The sequence below is a fragment of the Alexandromys fortis genome, unplaced genomic scaffold (assembly GCF_014885135.2).
Source record: "Alexandromys fortis isolate MF-2015 unplaced genomic scaffold, M_Fortis_MF-2015_v1.1 scaffold_45, whole genome shotgun sequence".
In the NCBI taxonomy this organism is placed as follows: Eukaryota; Metazoa; Chordata; class Mammalia; order Rodentia; family Cricetidae; genus Alexandromys; species Alexandromys fortis.
This window is the reverse complement of record NW_026067926.1, coordinates 10,008,154-10,026,207: the sequence shown is the minus strand read 5'-3', so window position 1 is coordinate 10,026,207 and position 18,054 is coordinate 10,008,154. Positions and strand designations below refer to the sequence as shown.

General features: G+C 41.7%; 1 protein-coding gene across 13 annotated transcripts in view; it reads right to left on the bottom strand.

Annotated features, from left to right (window-relative positions):
• The window catches only part of Sox6 (SRY-box transcription factor 6), a 550,414-nt gene that overhangs the window by 97,927 nt on the left and 434,433 nt on the right, over window positions 1-18,054 (bottom strand). For 8 of the 13 annotated variants that reach the window (XM_050143185.1, XM_050143186.1, XM_050143179.1 and 5 more), the window contains 2 exons: window positions 14,122-14,201; window positions 12,611-12,733 (listed from right to left, as the gene is read on the bottom strand). In XM_050143185.1, the coding sequence (XP_049999142.1) occupies window positions 12,611-12,733; window positions 14,122-14,201 (203 nt within the window). The remainder of the gene's footprint in view (window positions 1-12,610; window positions 12,734-14,121; window positions 14,202-18,054) is intronic. The other 5 variants (XM_050143191.1, XM_050143189.1, XM_050143187.1 and 2 more) reach the window with 1 other exon arrangement.

The following is an 18,054-nucleotide window of genomic DNA, read 5'->3' as shown; positions in this document are numbered from 1 at the left end:
GTCTCTTCAAGGAAGTTTTATCATTTCCACATTATCGGCGCACAAAAGGCACATTCTTGTTGCAGACCTGGTATGACGCGGAGTCATCGACGTTGGAAAACAGAGCCTGATTAGGTTCCCACACAGATATGAATAGATCCCCCCATTTTTTAAATAGCTGCTCTTATTTCTTTTCAAACAGACTGCTAATTGTCACCCTAAAAACACTGAATGATTCTCAGGCAACATTTGTTTCTGGTCTTTCTTCCTGCCTTTTTAGAATCAGCCAATACCGTTACTGTCCCTTCTGGTTGATCTTCTTCTGGTGAGTCCGAGTTAATCCACAGCTGTGTGGATGTGGAAAAGGTACACAGCAGGCTGCGGCTGCTGGGTCTCTTGTCTGCTAATAAAGTACGCAGTCTGCAGGACAGATGTTAGGAGGATCTGTTAAATAAGTCAGTGACAGAGATCCTGACCTCTGCCAGGGAACATTTTATTACTCCAGAAAGGGGCAGAGTTACAGCATGTTAACAATAAGAAGAACCGTAGCCTTTCTCTGCAGATTTAACTTCTTGTTACATGTTGAGTGGAATAAGAGTATCCAGGCCTGCTCCCTGAGAAGCAGTTTGATTGGGTTGAGCACAAACTGCAGATTATGGGATTTCCCCAAATCCCCAGGAAATGGTTGGACCCTGGCTTTGTGTCAATCTTCCCCACTGTTGTTTATTCAGCGTGTATCGTTACACTGTTTGTACAGTGTCACTTGCCACAGGGCACCATTGTTCTGAAGGGACTATCAATTTTACAAAACACAGTCCCCTAACTATTAAATCCAGTATAATGGGAAATGAAAACTAGAGATCAAATTAATAGAGGAATAGCACTCAATAAAGTTGCTCCGTAGACCTTATACTGTTTTAGTGTTTCTGGTGTGAGTAAAGTCAGGTCTACTATCGGCATTGCTGATCCCCTCACATTGAGTGAAAGACATGCTGTTCTCCGACCCCATGCTGACCTCTCCAGTCTCACCTCTGATTGCTCCTGCACACTCCACCTAGACCAAACACTTGTAAAGGTGCCACGCTGCCTGCTGCTATCGTCCGCGTGTCGCTCTGCTGCTCTGTTGGTCTGGGCATCTTCTTCAGGTTCCTGCCATTGCAATCTCTCCCCACACTCTTTCCAGGAGTCAATACTGCCAGCATCTCACTCCCCCAGGCAGCGCTAAGTACCTCCTCCTCCCACAGTGATTTCAAACTGGGAACATATCTATTTTAACAATTATTCTATTGCTTGCTAGGTCATGAGCCCTCAGAGGGCACAGGTTGAGTTTTATTGATCTTACTATATCCCAAACAGAAAAAGGTGCTTACTATGTAGTAGACATTTAATAAACATTTAGGAAATTAATGTGTAAGTGAACTAAATAATCATTTATTAAGACTACCAGCACTATAGCGAAGTCTTATTTTGGTATTTTTAATGGATAAACAATTAGATCGGTAGAACCAAATGCAAACTCTCCCCCACAGCATGCAAGCATGCACACACACACACACACACACACCTAGGAGCTATATCACTCCAAATAGGTAACAACATAAGATATACTGTCTTCTTGGTTGTCTTTCTCAATTCAGCCAACACTTGCTTATATGAAGCAATGGGGTTTGCTCTTTGCATTGGTACCTGAACTTCTCTGTACCTTCACCCAGACCCCTGATAAGCACTGAAGCTTTAGGTAAGCTAGTCTAGCTCTTTGAACCTCAATTTCTTCAACCATAAAATCAAAAGATTCATATAGCACTTGGCAGTGTACAAAGAACTTTCCACAGGAATTTTCTTATCCCCACCAGCATCATCCCTAAAGCCACTTAACAGAAGCATTTGGGGATTGGGAATCGTTAATTTTCTCAAGTTCAAGTAACAGGCTAGAAGTAGGGCTTGGCAGATGAAACTACTCAAGGTCTTTCTGTCTTTCCAGCTACGGAAATCTGTGGCTTTAACAATCTTACTGATGACTTGTGAATTTTTTTTCTTTCTGCATCTTTGGTTTTTCTTTTAAAAAAAGTACTCTAATTGCCAATGGGCTGTGATTTCTACTAGAATGCACCATGTTGGAACTTCATGATTTTTGAAGTCAGAAGCATCAGATACAGATATGACCTGAAAATATTTTTCAGTGCCTAGAGTCAAACAGTTTTGTAAGTGGGCAAACACTCATAACAACTGAACACCCTGTGCTATCTGCCCCCATCCCTCTGCACTTCCGCTCATTGTTTGACTTCCCACCTGGACTAGAAGAAGGCAGGAAATTGCTTAGCCTGCTTGTTTAACTGAATGACATCAGACATGACTTAAAAAATGTTTGTTAAATGAATAAATGGATTACAATATAAGAACAAAGATCCAGAGGCAAAGAATAGTGAGCATCCAACAATGTATCAGACCTTGTGCTCCTGTGGTTTCATTTAATTCTCATGACCACCCAGTAGGAGATGGGAGTCCCATTTCACAGGTGAGGAGAACAGGGTTTAGAGGAAGTTAGTCAGTGGAAACTTGGTTCCATTGAGGATCGTGTGGAACTAGGAGGTGCTGCTTTCACAAAACCTCCAAGCTACTCACTAAGTCATAGATCAGAAAGCTTGAGAAGAGAGCAAGCTAGGACTGGCAAGATGGCCCAGGGGTACAGCAGCGGCTGCACAAACCTGGCAATCCAGGTCAGATCAATCTTTAAGAGCCACAATGGGAATACAAAAGGAAAGAACTCTCAAAACCTTCCTCTGAGCTCCACATGCAGGACATAGCTTGCGTTGCACACTTCCGTGGCTTGTCTTTTTTCTTTTCTCTCTCTCTCTCTCTCTCTCTCTCTCTCTCTCTCTCTCTCTCTCTTTCTTTCAGTCTTTCTTTCTTTTTTGAGAGAGAAACCAGCTGCTACACAAAATGTGACATGCTGCAGTTTGAGTCACTCGCCCTGACCTGATATAAAGTGACCTTCAGGTCTCCTAGAGAGGGCAGGAAAGCCCAGCAGATGGAGGTGCAGAACTAGTAGGTTGTGGCTTCACAGAGGGAAATTCTAGAGGTCCATTTTGTTCTGCAACTTCTAAATGTTGTTTTTTTGAAGACAACTGGTAAATGGATGGGAAACTGAGGCACCTACATCCAAGGAGTCACATGGAGGCCTCCACTACCTGAATAAGGCCTCTCTACTGTGAGCTCTGGTGCTAGGTCTGAGCCAATCCCGCAACTATACCTGTGTGGGGACAGTCCCTGGAGTGTGAAGCCAGCACATCCTGTATGTAAGGAAGATGTCTTAAGCAGGTGGCCAGCACCCCCTCCAGGAGGGTGTCTTCTTGGTGTGGAGCTGAGCTGCTAAGACTGGAAGCAGGAAGAATGCCATGGGCAGCACTTCTCCTTTTATTTTAAAGTTTGATTTCTTATTTATTTGCATTTCTCTTCAAGCAGATCAAGTGATAATCCGTTGGGGATGCCATGCTAAAGCACTTTTCCTACTGAGTTTTGAAACGGGGCCTCAGAGAAAGAGTTTGATACAATTCAGTGAGTGAAGCAATACCTTTCTTTGTCCCTTTGAGCATTAAATGGCCCGTTGCAAAACAGCTTGGTTAGAGAGAAATTCAGAAAAGAGGACTTTCTTTCTTTTTTTAAATTTCTTTCCCAGTTGAGCAGAGTGAGACTTGGAAAATGGAGCTCCCTCACTTTCCCCAGCCTCTTACCAGTGTTAATTAAATACAAATCACTTAGAAAGGGAGCGGTTAACCGAGAGCAACACAACGTTCCTCCCCAACACATTCCTGGGGGCACAGATGTGGTGAAGGCTCTAGAGCACAGAGGTCTTACGGGCGAAAAATTGTAAGAGGCAAGGCAACATAATGTGACAACTGTTCATAGAAAAACACATTTTAAACTCCCCATTTCCATATCCATTGTGCTTAGCTAACACATATCATAAAGGAAATTGGCGAAACAGATGCTTTCGGCATTCGGGAGCCAATGCAGACTTCACGTGGATGAAGTCAAAGCTCCATGCGAGCCAGCTGGCTTCTTACCTACCAAGTCTACTTTCCCTCAAGTTAGACAAATTCCCCAGCACCACAAGTATCAGCATATTTTCTCCTTGTGTCAGACACCCTGTCGTCTACAGCGTCAACTGGACAAGTTGCCCAAACTCTAAAAATGGAGCTTGCTGAACCGGCGCTTCTGTCCCGGCCACTTTAAATTAGAAAACTCTTCAGCTGCTTCACTAATGGTTCTGGAAGTTTCATACACTGTCTGGATCTATTTGTAAATTAAATCGTTTAAAGTAAAGCTCTTTAATACTCCATAATCAGTCCTGTCTCTTGGAACGCGACTTTACTGTGAGCGCTCCTTCCTGACTCTCCTATTGTCCCGAGCTTCCCGGGAAAGAGGCACCCAAGCGAAAATTCAGCATTATCGCTGCTCCAGTGCACTAATCGCTTGAAGAGCAGCGAAGGCTCGGTGCTCTCCTGCCCTGGCTCCTGAGGCCACCTGGCCCCAGGCAGGCATGGCGACCCAGCCACAGCCAGATGTCAGGAGGCATGCTCAGCTCCTCATGCAGCAGGCGCTCACTCCAGTATGGTCAAACATCTGCTTCCTCTGCAGGCGAGCAACCTGCTGAACACAATCTGAGGGCTGCACGAGGGAGGGATGGCCAAGGACACAGTCCCCAGCTCCTGCAGGAGACTCATCAAAACTCTCAAACTGTAAGACAGCCCCAGGCTCTCCAAAGGATAGAACTGTGCATAGCAGAAGCACACAAAGCGTTTCCTCCGACAAAAGAAAGCTAAAGAGCAAGATGAGTTTCCTCACAGTCCTTCTCAGTTTTCTTCAATTCTATTCAGCTTGAAGTTTCTTCTAGTCAGCTGGAAATTTGAGAAAGGGTATAAACTCCTTGGGGGTGTGGAGAAGACCACACTGACTTTGAATTTTTTTCCCTTTATGATGTAATGAAATCGCCTTCCATTCCCTTACATGCTACCATAAGAGAGGAATACGTTGTATAAGGAGTTCCTAAATGGTTGTGCATCCTGCAGTGTGGGGCTTCCTACTATGTCACCACCAGTCATCTGAGTCTAAAGCAAAGAAGCCTTGCTGAGAAACAAATTTTAAATACACTCCATCACCTACTAGAGTCCCACCTTGTCACTAGGTAAGGAACCTGGTCCAAGTCACTTAGTTTACCCGAGTTTTCATTTCTTCTTTAAACATATGGTGTTAATGTTAAAAACATTTCTTACAAAGGCTAAATATGAATTGCCTTTTAAGTCAGAAAATAGGTACTATGTAGTATATTCATGTACACACCTGCACACATGCATAGCATCACAATATTCTGTCAGTGCACAGTTAGCATGCGAGTGATGGGTTTCAGCTTGATGTTTTTATGTACATACATCATTACACCTAGCTCTATTTAATGATGTTATAGCTAGCTTTTGTTTGCTTTGTATCAGAAAGGAATTCAGGGTTTTTTTGTATCATTTATTTAATATACCAGATACAGATCCTCTGCCAAGAATGGCCTCATTCATACTATTGGCTCTAAGGAAAAAGTATCCCCTGTAAAAGCTAATGACCATATTCATATCACTCTTATAGATTTATATGCTGCCGAAGTAAAAATTAACACCTCCTTATTGAAAGCTAAGCACATACTGTGCCCAGTTCCACTGGGAGAGCTGTGGCTGCTCTCAGCAGAACTGGCTGGCTAGTATAAAACTTGCAGTTTTAAGGATCAGAGAAAAGCAAACTGAGGACAGAGCAACCAAATGGGTCTTGATTTGTAACCACCTGCCCATGCCTGGATGGGCATATAGGTGGACAAGGATATTTCTGCCACAGTGAGTGATAGATGGGTCCTATGATTCCTCCATCTTCTCTTTGTCCCAGCAGAATGCAAGCTTAGTGAGGGCAGGGGCTTCCTGGCATCCACCAGTTCCTCCTGGTATCTGGATGCTTTTTTCAAGCTCAGCACCACTGGCGGTATAGGCGGGATGGGCCTCCAATGCTAGTGACTGTGATTGCTAGCTTAAATATTCACCTGACCAACGGATGAAGAAGATGAAATCACAGAAAATATATTTAGTTCTACTCAGCTTTCATTCCTTTTAGTATAGTAAACAAGGCAATTTTTAGATATATTTACATTAATTGTTTATTGATATAATGGAATTGTGTCTGTTTATAAGACTTGGGGAAGAGAGCACTTATTCCTCTCAAAATTTTAATGTATTAACTACTACTGTCACCAATTATGAAGATTTGAACATACAATGGTTATTTTTATACATTATCACTCGGCACAGAGTAGATGTTTACAATGAACTGAAAATGAACACTGTGTTAGTAACATTAAGTTATGTCTATCAACCTATGGATCTATCATATAAAATTATAACTGATTATCACAAGTCTTATAATCTAGACTAGCCAAAATAAATTGAGATGGTTTCAAACAATTATGTAGAGGTGAACTGTTACAAAACTTCCCGGAAATAACAATTGGATGGATTCTTACACAGCTGCAGACAAGTGGCGTATAAATGTTCCCACGAGTAAAGCAGACAGGTAGATAGGGAGAGCTAACCACAACATGCCAGCCCTCAGCGAGAAAGAAGTTTTGCAGTGCACTTGGGTTATGTCTAGGAGGGAAATTTCTGCATCCCTCTAGCTTCTCAGTCTTCTTCACTTATTGAAAAAAGTAAGGGATGACAATTTTTTGTATAGCAGAGTTTCTTGATTGCGGAGTGACTGATGGGGCTGGAGCTGGGTGACTCCTTGCAGGGGTGGGGGGTTCCTCACATTAGTAGAGAAACACTGCACAGGTTTTACATTTTCAGTGTACTGACTTCTACTAACTATCTCTGAGGGCATAGTTCAAATAACAACAAAAGGTAAAGAATCTGTGAGAGAAGAGCCAACTTTCTCAACTTCGGGTACTTCCTTAAAAGTAAATAAAAATCAATAATCCAAAAGAAAACTCTTTCACTCAATGTTTGATTACTCATCGCTGGGAAGAGTACAAATTTCTACTTTGCCAACCACAGTAACTAGTCAGATTCCCAAGGACTGGAGAATGCCTCTGTATCTAGCAGCTTCCTTGAAATTATTTGTATTCCTCCAGCCTCCATTGGGATTCCCCAAGAACATGCATGTTTTCTTCAAGAGTCATCTGGAAATGAAGGCTTTGTTTACATGTTCCCTACAGATAGAGCAAAAGACCAAACCTTTTTAGAACGGCTTTGAAGAAGGTTAGACCTGATGCCACCAAATACAAAATTCACTCATTTATTCATTCATTCATTCATTCACTTATTTGTTTTATTAAATGTAATGCCAGGAAATGTAATGGATTTCACATCCAAAAGAAAGAAAAGAAAGCTCAAATCTGAGTTCAGTGCCTGGCAGTCCTGTCTGTTAGATGACTCTAAGTATGTCGGAAAGATTTTATTTCATTGCCAGCATTTGGGGAAGTATGTAGTTACTTCATGATCCTGTATGCTATTCATGGCAACCCTGAGAATATATATTATGCTTTTCTCACTATTTAAAGGCTGTCAAAAGAAAGCATTTTGGAAACAGTGCTGGGTAAACAGCAAATAAGACATGGTAGGAACTAGAGCTCAGTGTCTGATTCTGTTAGCTCAAGGCACATTGGATCCAGCTGCTGTGGTTCTCTCAAGTTTTCGTGCCCCCTGAGAGTCAAGTAAAGAAGCTGAGAGGGTGAGTGTGGGATGATTAAGAGGCAAGTATTGCTCCTCAAAGCACAGCTCCTTGGTTGACATCTTCAAGAAAACTGAGTCAACAATTCCCATTCTCTCCACTGGGTGGGTAGTACTGCCTCTGTCTGATAATTCTGTCTTAGCTTTCAAGCCCATCCAGAAAAGTTAACTTGCCTTACTGTCCCCATCCCCATGATGAGGCTGGAGCAGCCAGAGAGCCCGTAAACACAACAGCCAACAGATGAAGCTGGAGCTAAATTAGCAATGGAGACTCTCCCACACAAATGGACACTGCTTCTCTTTCCACATGAAACACTGAATTTGACAGTGTTGTTGAAATAACAAGTGTGTTCCTTCTCATTTTAGAAAAACCTTCAATGTACTCTTCCATCTTTGTAAACTTGGCAAGACTTCCCCCTAAGCCACTCAGAGTAACCAACAAACGTGAAAACCTAATTCTATTGATACTTTTTTGAATTTCCACACCCAATTCCTCCATTTAGGCTACCACCTATGCTACCACTATAAGAACCAGTTTGTTAAAATACGGTCCAACTAAAGCTTGGTGGGCTTGGAATGCTGGAAAATCCTTCTCAGGGGCTAATGAAGACAGAAACTGCCCGTGACAATATTAAGTTTGTTTCCTCTGGTGATTCAGAGAAGTGAGCAATCTGTCAGCAATGCATTGAGGGAAATTACTTGTCTTGGAGGAATAACTGCTGACAGTCACTTTATCTCAGGGCTGACCCAAGCATCTCCCCACTGACAAACAAATTACTGTCTAACTTTGAAAAGGTAGCTAGCTGGTTTTAATTTTCATTGCTCTTCAGAATCTTTCATATAAATATTCACTCCCACCATTTACTGTATTTTTAAAGGGGTAACAGATATATGCAGCAGTGTGTGTGGAAGAGCAGGTTTAAATTCATAAGTGAGAAAAAAAAAAGGAAAAAATGATAAGAAAAAGAATGTGAGGTTTCAAGACTGCGCATGCCGAAGCTGGGAGCCGACTCGACATTAAGACTGGCAGCATTGCCACTGACTGACTGGGTGAGTGAACACATTACCCACACAGTACTGTAGGAATTAATTTTCTTCAATAAAATGATTTTTAAGGATCATATATTTCACAATCTAAACATATGTCACTGTTTCATAAACAAAATAAATGGATTAAAATAATACATTACCAATATGCTGACATGTGGATATATTTTAATTAGAAATTCTTAAGCTGTGTGGTGTTTAACTGCTGGATTCGCCTAAGAGAAGCACGCATCATTTACTAAGACGGCAAGAGGCAGGTGTACCACTTTGCACATGGGACCAGATTGTGTTTAATATAAGCTGAAACTACGAGACAACATTGCTCCCAATTAAACACAAAACAAAGCAAAATTACCCTAGGATCTATCATAATGATAGTTACTACATGAAATGAATCAATACACTGAAAACACTTTTAAATGAAAAATATAGTCCAGAAGTCAGGTTCTGAGACAGTATTTTCTTCAGACAGAATCTAAGATCCTGTCTATTTAAAGGCCATATTTACATGACCGCCTCATCATTCTAGTCCCCTTTTCTGAACGTTCTTTTTGACTTACTTAAGGACCAGTGCTAACACAGCTACGGAAAGCAAATGGCAAGTGGTCCAGAAAGGTATACGGTGAGAGCCCCGGAGTAAGTAGCAATATAATATATTGTTTACTGTGGAAAGTGCCCTCTGTTCTGGAAAGGTCAAAAGCATTGTAACCTTAGAGTTACAGTTTCCGATTGTTCCCAGGGTTAAATACATTATCAAAATTAATGATTCAAGCCCCCCAGCCTTCAGATATATGAGCATTCGTCCCTCCATCTGCTGAACTGTTTAACTAAAAATAGCACCTTTGGCCTCCTCTCTCCTGATATTGTGCCCCTGAGGCAGAGACAACCAGGCCCTAGATCAGAAAAGCTTTCGGTGTCTTCCTTAATTTAAGACTCACTGGAATATGCTAATGTCAGAAGGTCATTCGGTTTTTTATGCCTTTCGCCACTGGGTGCAAACTTTCAGACTTTAGGGTGTGGCTAGTGCTGCTGAAGCGCAGACTTCCTGACATTTGAAATGACAGCTTTTGAAGGAAAGTCAAGGGGTAGAGAAAGAGTCCTGTGCGTGCGTCAGCTGAGGGCCAGTTTGTTAGCGAGCTCCTCCCAGAGAGCAGGCACTGTCACAGCTTATCACCCCAATGATTGACAGAACCATGACATTTGAGCCTGTCAGAGAGAGGAAGAGAACCCGGGCTTACAGAGGCGGTGATTTAACAGTAATAAAGCAAGTTATTAAGTTTTTCCTCTAAATAGTCTAATATTGTTCTAAACAGTACTGCCCAGTAGCTTAGATATAGGTCTCTGCTGTGGCGTTTAAAGATATCCTGGTAAATACGCCATGCTCAAGCCAGGGAGCCTGGGAAACCTGCCTCTCACACAAGTGCAGCCAGGGCAGCACAGAGATAAACATCAAGGTTTGTGGACACGCGGGAAAATAATATTTTTGATGGAAAGGTAAAACCACATATCCTTTCTCAGAATCAGATTTAATCTATGAGGTCTACACCTCTATACACAGACAATTATAAATGTGGATACAGTATAACATTTAGAAAGAAAACCAAGAGAAGGTAATATTGGGTAACAAGAAAAAGACAGAATGCAGGCAAAAGGATACAGGAGCTATGAAAGAGGATATAAACTAGTTGTTTTTCTAGTTTCAGCTTTGTTGTACTTATTTTTGTGTGTGTGTGTGTGTGTGTGTGGTGGATAAGTACATAAACACCTAGATTACAGTGAAAGTGTAAAACCCTAGTTGAAGCTTAAATGGCCAAAGTAACTGTGTGAAGTTCACTGAGACTCAGGAGTTTCGGAGTGGCTTCCTTAAGCCAGCTAGGTGATGTTTTTATTTGTGAGTTCATTACAATAAGTTAACTTTCTTTTTTCAAGACAGGATTTTTCCAAGTAGTCCTAGCTGTCCTGGAACTAGCTTTGTAGACCAGGCTGGCCTCAAACTCAGGGAGATCCACCTATCTCTGCCTCCAGAGCACTGACATGAAATGTGTGCACCACCACAAACCAACTGATCATGAAATTTTTAAATTAAGTAAATAATTTTTTTAATGGAGGCAAGAGAACATAGTACAAATAAAATCTCAGGATACTCTCAGACCAGGTACATTTAAACTACAAAGCTATAAAAGCTCTTGCATGAATGGGTTTGCTATCTGGCCCAATTAAAGTGATAGACAAGTGACATCTCCCTAGCTTCTCAGTCAGCACCTTTGTGACTCTGGAGAGCTATGGTACCCCTGTGTATAACACCAGGGTTTCCAGAAGCCAGATCTGACACAACAAGCATTTGTGCCTGTGAGGGGGGATACCAGGGGGTGAAGCATGGGGTAACGTGAGAGATTTGGTGGAAACCTAGCTAAAGGAAGGAGGAAGCTCAGAGCACAATATCCCTAGAGAGGGCCTTTGAAAGACAAAGAGTGAGCCAAGGTCACCTGCTTTCCCAATCTCCTAGGCACTTATAGCTCTTGTGCTGTGTGTCTTGAGTGTGTCACCCTGCTACCTACCGTCAAACAGATGCCCCCAATCTCTACACACTTCTCTTTAGTTCTCTGGATTACGCTGATTTTCACATTGCCCAAAGACATGGTGCATTTCAATATCCATCAGAAGACCTTTGAAAGAACTCTTTTCCGGCTGTGTAGAAAACAGCAGGTGTTGAGTCCATCTGAGTCTAGTCATGGCAGAGTGGAAACCCCAGTCCTCCTGCGCCCATCACTGGGAAGTAACAGAGAGTACTGCAGCTTGTCTTTGGGACATTTTAAGGTGGCCTTTTATCTTGTCCTCCTTCTTCTTAGGTGTGGTCACCTCACCATTTTCCAAACAGGTGGATTGAAAAGTGGCAGAGGAGATCATATCTAAAGTCAGAGATTACTGATGTATCTATACTGACAGGACCAAAGGGCTGAGCATAGATACAATGAGTGTTTTTAGAGGAGAGAATTAGGTAAAGGTTCTCATCTGGGTTAGAATATAAAGTTTGGTATTTGATCTAACCCAGAAAATTAATCTTTTTTAAAATCAGTGGCTCCCTGGCAGCCCTCCAATATCTGACAGTCCCAGAGAGGGGCGCTAATGACTGATACAGGAGAGGGATCCAGTGTGGCACTACAGAGAGGAGGGCTGAGTTCCTGTGCAGAGAAGGACGTCGTCTTCTAAAGGGACACAGACAGAAAGGGTATAAATTTCCAACAACACAAAAGAGCATTTTTCTGGGTGGTTAAACACTTTAAGGGCATCCAAGAAACGTGTGAGCCCAGCCAGACCCAGGCACCCAACTTCATCCAGAGAAAACTAAGGAAACCAGCTCAGACAGGGTTAAGCAACTGTGGGTAGTCACCCCAACACCCAGAGTATTTCACAGCTGTGGTAGACTCTTTGGATCTCTCTGCTCCTCAGCTATAGAACTATAGAGTCAGCACCATAGTTGATAAGGTTACAGGGGATTGTAAGGTCAAATGGAAAATGATCTTTAAAGTTTAAGTATTTGTTAACCATTACAACAGCATACACAAGAACTGGAAGGAGTGTGGAAAGACAGCTTTGAAACCACTCGCAAAAACATGGCAAAACATAACTAGTTTAAGGGCTTTGGGTTAGGTTTTCCTTTTTTTTTTTTTTCCTGAAGGAAAAGGAAAAAAAGAAAAGCATCCTTAGGAACGAAGAAAAAGAGACCAGCTTTAGCATTTAGGCTGTTTGTCACTTTTCAAAAGGCTAGAATATGCTGGAACCATCCAGTCCCCCACCCAAAGAAGCACCAACAGAAGCATTCATACCTCAATCTGTTTGTGGTTGTAAGAGTGGCCACCACCATGTTCAAAGGTGTCCAAATTCCTGCCAAAACGGTCACTTATGCCCTTTAGCCTTGGGTTAGTTTGTGGGTGGGAGACATGACCCTTCTGTTTAATGGCATATTCAGAAAAAAAAAAAGACAAAACATATTGTCAGAACTCATGAGACAACACGGAATTCAATGCAGGGTATAGACCACATCAAAAGATGGAATGCAGGCCTAGACCCAGTCTCTGTTGTACAGAAACTGGGCAGAGGAGCAGCCAGAGAGGACTTCCCCAGTCTCTAACTTAAGAGAGTGCCTACTGCACAGTCACAGCGGGGCCAGGAGAACTAGAGTAGAGTCACCCATGGGAGGACACCTTTTAGACCTTCCCCTGGGAGCCCACTGTTGGGAGTCTAAGGCAAATGACTGTGCAGAGAAGCAGCAAGACATCCTGCTGCCAAGATGCCCCTGTCCCAGGTACCTCTCGTCAAGACAATTTTATGCTGCCAATGTGAGGCTTGTCACAGAAACTTCTCCAGTGTTGCAAAATTTCTTCCTACTGCCCCAACAGAAAATGTTTGAAGTGTTTGGGGTTTGTTTGTTTTCATCGTTGTTACGGCAGTGGCCTGTGTTTATGGTCACGTCTCACAGGCGGTAGCTACACAAAAACCCTATCTGTCCAGAAGTTCCTCCCGAGATTCAAAAAGGAAACCTCAAATAAAATCAAACAAAGACTGTCTTTAAGGAACTTTGAACTGTGTGGAAATTTAACTTATCATGTATTTCTAACTAATCAAATGCTAAAACTTTGACTCTTTGTTTTTACCACTAAATATATTCATATTTAAAGTCAATTTATGGCTCTAGTGGGGTTGTTAAAAGTGTGTAAAGGCCACCCAGGCCTATTCAAAATACTTCACTTTACTATGAAGAATGTAAGGTGCAAATAATTTTTTGGTCAGCCTCCAAAAATGATTAGTTTGATAAACAAAAGATGCTGACCCTGAACTAAGTTGGGTTTCATGCCTAGACCTTCAGCCCTGGTGAGAACAATGTCACATTACACTCTCGGGAACAGTGTTTCTATATTTCGCTAAACAGTCAAAGCAACTCAGAATAATGGCTCCTTATTCCATGAGCTACGAGGAGGAAAAGGCCTAGCAATGTCTCTGGTCTAAAACTGATGGTGGACAAGGAAAGGCAGATGAAACACTGATGAGGAAAAGGGTAACACATTCAATGACCAGCCTTGATGTGAAACTGTTAACTTTCTGAAAGAGAGCACACAGTACCAAACTGTGACATCATGGTTCCTTTAAAGATGGCTGGAACTGGCCTTTTTCTCTTCCATTTCCAGTGCACTAAGTACATAAGGTGTTAATTCTCTGGACTCTGATTAAAACATGATTTAACATTCGGGCCATTATTTAGGATACAGCTGGCTGGCTTGCAGGTTTCCACTAAAGCACTGGCCCTTCTCCCACATTCTTTTCATCTCCTGGCACTTACCTGGAGCTGTAAAGGGCTGAGTCCAGAAGCAGCAGCAGCTGCCATTGTTGACGGAATGAACTGTACGGGGTAGTTATCACCTGTCGGAAAGAACAATGCGCACAGGTTTAGACAATGCACGGGGAATCGCAGCAGACAAGTATAAACATGGTCCTTGGCTCGCCCGAGCTTTACAACATTGCCCTAAGCCCAAACATCTGCAGAAACAAAAGGCTTAGCTGGGCACAGGCTTGCGCTGCCGCCTTGGAACTTTTTGTTAACAGATAGCTGGTAGGCAAACTGGCAAAACATGAATGTGATGTTAAAAAAAATTAAATGTGCAATTCAAGCATGTTCGCTCCACTACAAATCTTGTAATACATCATTTTTTTAAGAGTCAAAAAAAAATCTTAAAGCCAGGCTGATGCTCAGCACACTGTGAAAAGAGGTTTTTCTCTTAGAAGAAACAAAGTTTGAGCTTGGTAGGTAAAGTGTAGTCTTAGAGTCCAAAAAAGATTATTTGCTAGTGGCTGACCATAATGCTAAGCTTTATTTCATGAAAAGTAAATACCATGATTAAAAAAACATCCTCTTTGATATGGCTAATCTTACCTGCTGGCACTTTGTGAAATGCTGGCACCTTACTGACAGTGGAAATCTGTGTCTTTCGGGTTAACCTCCAGTACTAGAGTAGGGCAGCCTAGTGTAGAATCAGGCACACAGGCACTGACTGAATCCTTTTTAGTGATGATAATTAAATAACTACACATTTTGCATGGACTGTCTGCACTGAAAACCTGGGAGTGAGTGTTTCAAGACTCTACACAGGAGATTGAAACACCTCCTGTCACCTGAGAACACAGGCCATGACCTGAACCCCAAAGAGCCAAGAGAAGGGGATGAGAGACATAATGGAATGGCATTAAGTGAACTAAAAATTAATATTTGTGGATGAATCACACAATATCAATGACTTAATGTAATAGCACTCTGGTCCCAGCTACTTATTTAAAGTCAGTGCTATGCACTATCTCTAGGCTATATTTTAATAGGCTGTTCCCCCCCACATTTTTGACATGTATAATAATCATGCTGTTTTGCATGAACTTTTCCACACTGAACACGGAACGTAATAATGAAGAGACATTGCAGGAAGAATTCCAGGCACTGAGGCTGTCAACCAGAAAGCAAGAGAACCTCTTGTTTTTCTGTCTGCATGGGCGCGAACACCTGCAGCTTGCCTGGTACCCCCGGTTCCCTGGAACTCGTCCTGCTTGCCATGTAAAGTGCTACTCAGCTGGCCCAATGTAAATGTTAAGTCGCTTTCACTTTTAACAAATTGTTAGCTTCTGATCTGCACAGTCTCTTTGCGTCATATCCATAATACCTCATCAGACCATTGAGCACAGTGTGCGCCTGTGCACAGTTCAGTAACAATTGGCTTCTGATTGCAAACGGGGTGCTGCCGCAGTGCACTTGCTAACGCCACATTGTGCCGGTCTCCTATGGAGTAATGTTCAAAATATCTGACCTTGTTTTTCCCCTTCTATGAGGTTGATTTGAGTCTGTCCTACTCTATGAGCTTTTTAAAAAAGATAACTAGGCAAAATTATTTTTATAGTAAATGACTATCACTTTATGCTTAAATAAGTCTACTGATCGTCTTGATATTTAAACTAAATTATCTGAAAAAAGAATATCTTGATCTAAGTCAAACGGTATTTTTTTTCCTTTTGGTGGATATCTTATGAGCTTTTTTAAAAAAACACAAATGATACTGAATTAATGATGTTTCAAAAATAGAGGGAAAAAATAACCGTTCCACCCATCAACACAGACCTCCTCCCCAAACATTTTAAAGCTGTTCTTTCTTTAAATGTCATGCATTATTCATGCAACTCTACACCACAACCCCCTCCCTGGAAGTTTAATACCAGTGGCTTTATTTGTACTAAAACATTTTTCATGTCAAACATATTTTAAAAAATCAAACTCTGAAAGAATTCCCCAGGGCACTCCTTCTCCATAGCTGTCATGCCACTGTGCCGTGAAATAGTCGGCTTTTTACATGGTTTCTGGCTTGCCAGTTAATTTATGACTATCTCTACCACACCCTGTAGTACTCTCCAGCTCACCTGCTGGCTACAAACAGCTTTCTTTCCACTGTTGACAAGCATATTTTCAAAATATTTTTAACCTTTCTGCGGGTTTGAATCTGCATATCTGAATAGATCTTCAGAAAGCTATTTCTCCAGAACCCATCATTGTATCAGTACTAAAAGTCAAAATGAATACATTAGAGCAATGGAGTATATCACCAAGGATGGTTAGAAGAGGGAGGGGAGTATAAAGGCAGGGAAGGGGGATGAGGGTAAACCATAGAGGAAGAAAAAATGTAACAGGAAGGGGGATTTCAGGGCAATACGAGTTTAGTTTGTGATAAAGTCACACACTTCCTTCTACACACTCTAATGTTCTTTGTAAAAGTCGATCAAGGAAAGTTTGCAGTGGCTGACTTGGCAGGGAATCAGCCAACATGTTGCAGCAATTTTTTTTTTCAAATTTGTTTCTGGACGTGAAATGTTTGCATGAGGACCATTCTTTTTAAATTTGTACAAAGAAAGAGGCAGCCTGTTGGAACAGGTTCACTTTAGACATGACTGTAATCTGGCCCTTGTTACCTCAAGTCTAAAAAGACAATCCCCAAACACCAATCTGAAATGCAGTGGTCACTCTATAAGTCCATATTCTGACCATCTTGCTATGCTTGTAGAGCGAGCACAAAACAGAATTGAGACCCGCATAAATGTGGCTGGCACTGAATTCATTCATCAAAACAGGCAGCATTCCTTTGGCATTCCCTCCACACCAAGAGTTGAGAGAGAGAGAGAGAGAGAGAGAGAGAGAGAGAGAGAGAGAGAGAGAGAGAGAGAGAAAATTCTTAAATTTACAGAGACACTGAGATAAGCCCAAACATTAGTGCATTTAATTAATCACTAGAGGAGGCTAACTTATCCCAAGAACCTGGAACACACTAGACACCTCCAGAATATTTTTAGTGGGTACATTTCATATATAAATCCTACTTTCTAAAAGGAGTCATTTAAAAATCAGAAAAACACAGTCAAAAGCTCACAGCAAAATTCTGTCCATCTATTTTCATTCTTCAGAGAGGCAAGGGGTTGGGAGAGTTGTAGATTCTTAGATTTCTAAATCATTGACATTAACACATTGTAAAAGTCATTTTGAGACTTGGGAAGAGTAGGAGGGAAAAAAATCAGAACTAGAAGTGAGGACTCAGATTCTTCTAAAAGAATAAAAGTCTCCTATTTCATTTCCCACCCTCTTACATAGCCAGTATGTTACACATCCCTAACTTCACAAATTATTATGGTGGCATCACAGGACATTGACAAACCTATGGGCCATACTTTTATGGGTACCATTGTTCTTGCCACTATATAAAAGTTTCTAATGCAGACTTGAATGTGTCACTTTTGCACATCATCTCTTGGTCCTCTGCGAAGATCCAGCAGGTCCAGACTTAGCCCTGCATGATGCTGCACTGTGGCAAAGGTCTGCAGGCAATAAGCAATGTATTTAAAGCTCTAACACACTGCTTTCACTTTGTTCAGGGCACACAAAAATAGAAAACATTAGGATATGCATCTCTGAAACCAGCAGATTCTCATTTCTCCTGCTAAATTCCTCTGCTATTCATCAAGTACTAGCACAAGTGAAAAGATCTTTTTGCTTGGTTTTACTTATTCATTTTACTAGCACATAGACTGTCCCACAGACCTCTTAAGAAGCTGAAACTCCTGGCCACATTTATCCTATCACTTATTTTGTGGCTGCATCTTAGACCCTTGGCCAACCACGTGAAAATCGTGGCACTTTCTTAACGCAATTAAGAAAGTAAATCTGAATGAACAGATACAAACCATCCCCATA